Source organism: Artemia franciscana, chromosome 10 (genome assembly GCF_032884065.1).
Source record: "Artemia franciscana chromosome 10, ASM3288406v1, whole genome shotgun sequence".
Lineage (NCBI taxonomy): Eukaryota > Metazoa > Arthropoda > Branchiopoda > Anostraca > Artemiidae > Artemia > Artemia franciscana.
In genome coordinates this window covers 5,003,075-5,004,085 of record NC_088872.1, presented here as the reverse complement: position 1 = coordinate 5,004,085, position 1,011 = coordinate 5,003,075, and the positions used below count along the sequence as shown (strand labels likewise).

At 36.4% G+C, this 1,011-nt stretch overlaps 1 protein-coding gene across 1 annotated transcript; it reads left to right on the top strand.

Annotated features, from left to right (window-relative positions):
* LOC136032380 (uncharacterized) lies at window positions 1-528 on the top strand (the record flags this gene model as incomplete). Its single annotated transcript, XM_065712700.1, is given in 1 exon segment — window positions 1-528. A coding segment is annotated over 1 exon segment (435 nt), but the record flags the coding sequence as incomplete, so codon positions are not given.
* Between the last annotated feature and the right edge of the window lie 483 nt (window positions 529-1,011).

The following is a 1,011-nucleotide window of genomic DNA, read 5'->3' as shown; positions in this document are numbered from 1 at the left end:
AAATATACCCCTTCTGCATATGCTGCTGCTACTGCACCAGCCATAAAGGAACCGTTAAAAACTTACCCAGCTCCTCAACAAAACGCAATGCAAGCACCAGATCAATTTGATGCCTCTGCAGATGTGGCTCCTGTACCAGCTAAAAACGAACCAGTAGAAACCTACCAAGCTCCTCAACAAAGCGCAATACAAACACCATACCAATACGATTCCTCTTTATATGCTGCTCCAGCACCAACTAAAAACGAACCAGTAGAAACCTACTCAGATCCTGAGGAAAGCTATCTACAAGCACCTGAAGCTCCAGAAGAATATAGTGCTCCTGCCACAGCCAATATTGATCCAGTCCAGACATACAGAGCCCCATCACCTGTCAAGACTGCATTTGAAACCCCAATTCAAGCAGAGCCTCGACCAGTCAGTTACTACAGATAGTTCTTTATTTATATGGATCTGTTATTTTAATTTAATCTAGAAATATTTTTGTATCGTTTAGAGATGGAATAAACACGTTGTTTTTATTACAAACACTTAACTAAGTCAGATTTTAATTCCCACGAAATATTTTTTCCAAATAATTTGCGAAAATACAGCACTTCCAGAATTCAAACGTACCCAAAGTGATTTTTCTGGTAAGGAGAAAAATTTTTTAAATTCTTGTCACACACTTTCTGAACTTTTTTTTTTGTAACAATAGACCATCCAATGAAATTCTGGCTGGCTTCGATTTGAGATTCTCATTTTACTTCTTTTGAATTAATTTTATAACTCTGACAAAGCAGTACAAACAATTGCGAAAGTCACTTGCCAGAAAGCTTTGGAATTCAGAATATTCTATGGAATACTCTTTTTCCAACATTTATGATTGAAATAAGAAAAGAAAAATATGACCGGAAAAAAGGTTCTGAAGAAAATATTGAAGATACTTAAGCTCAAGTAATTTCATCATGTGCAACCCTAGCAACACGATTTTTACGGATACGATTAACAAACCCAGCAGTTCATTCTATA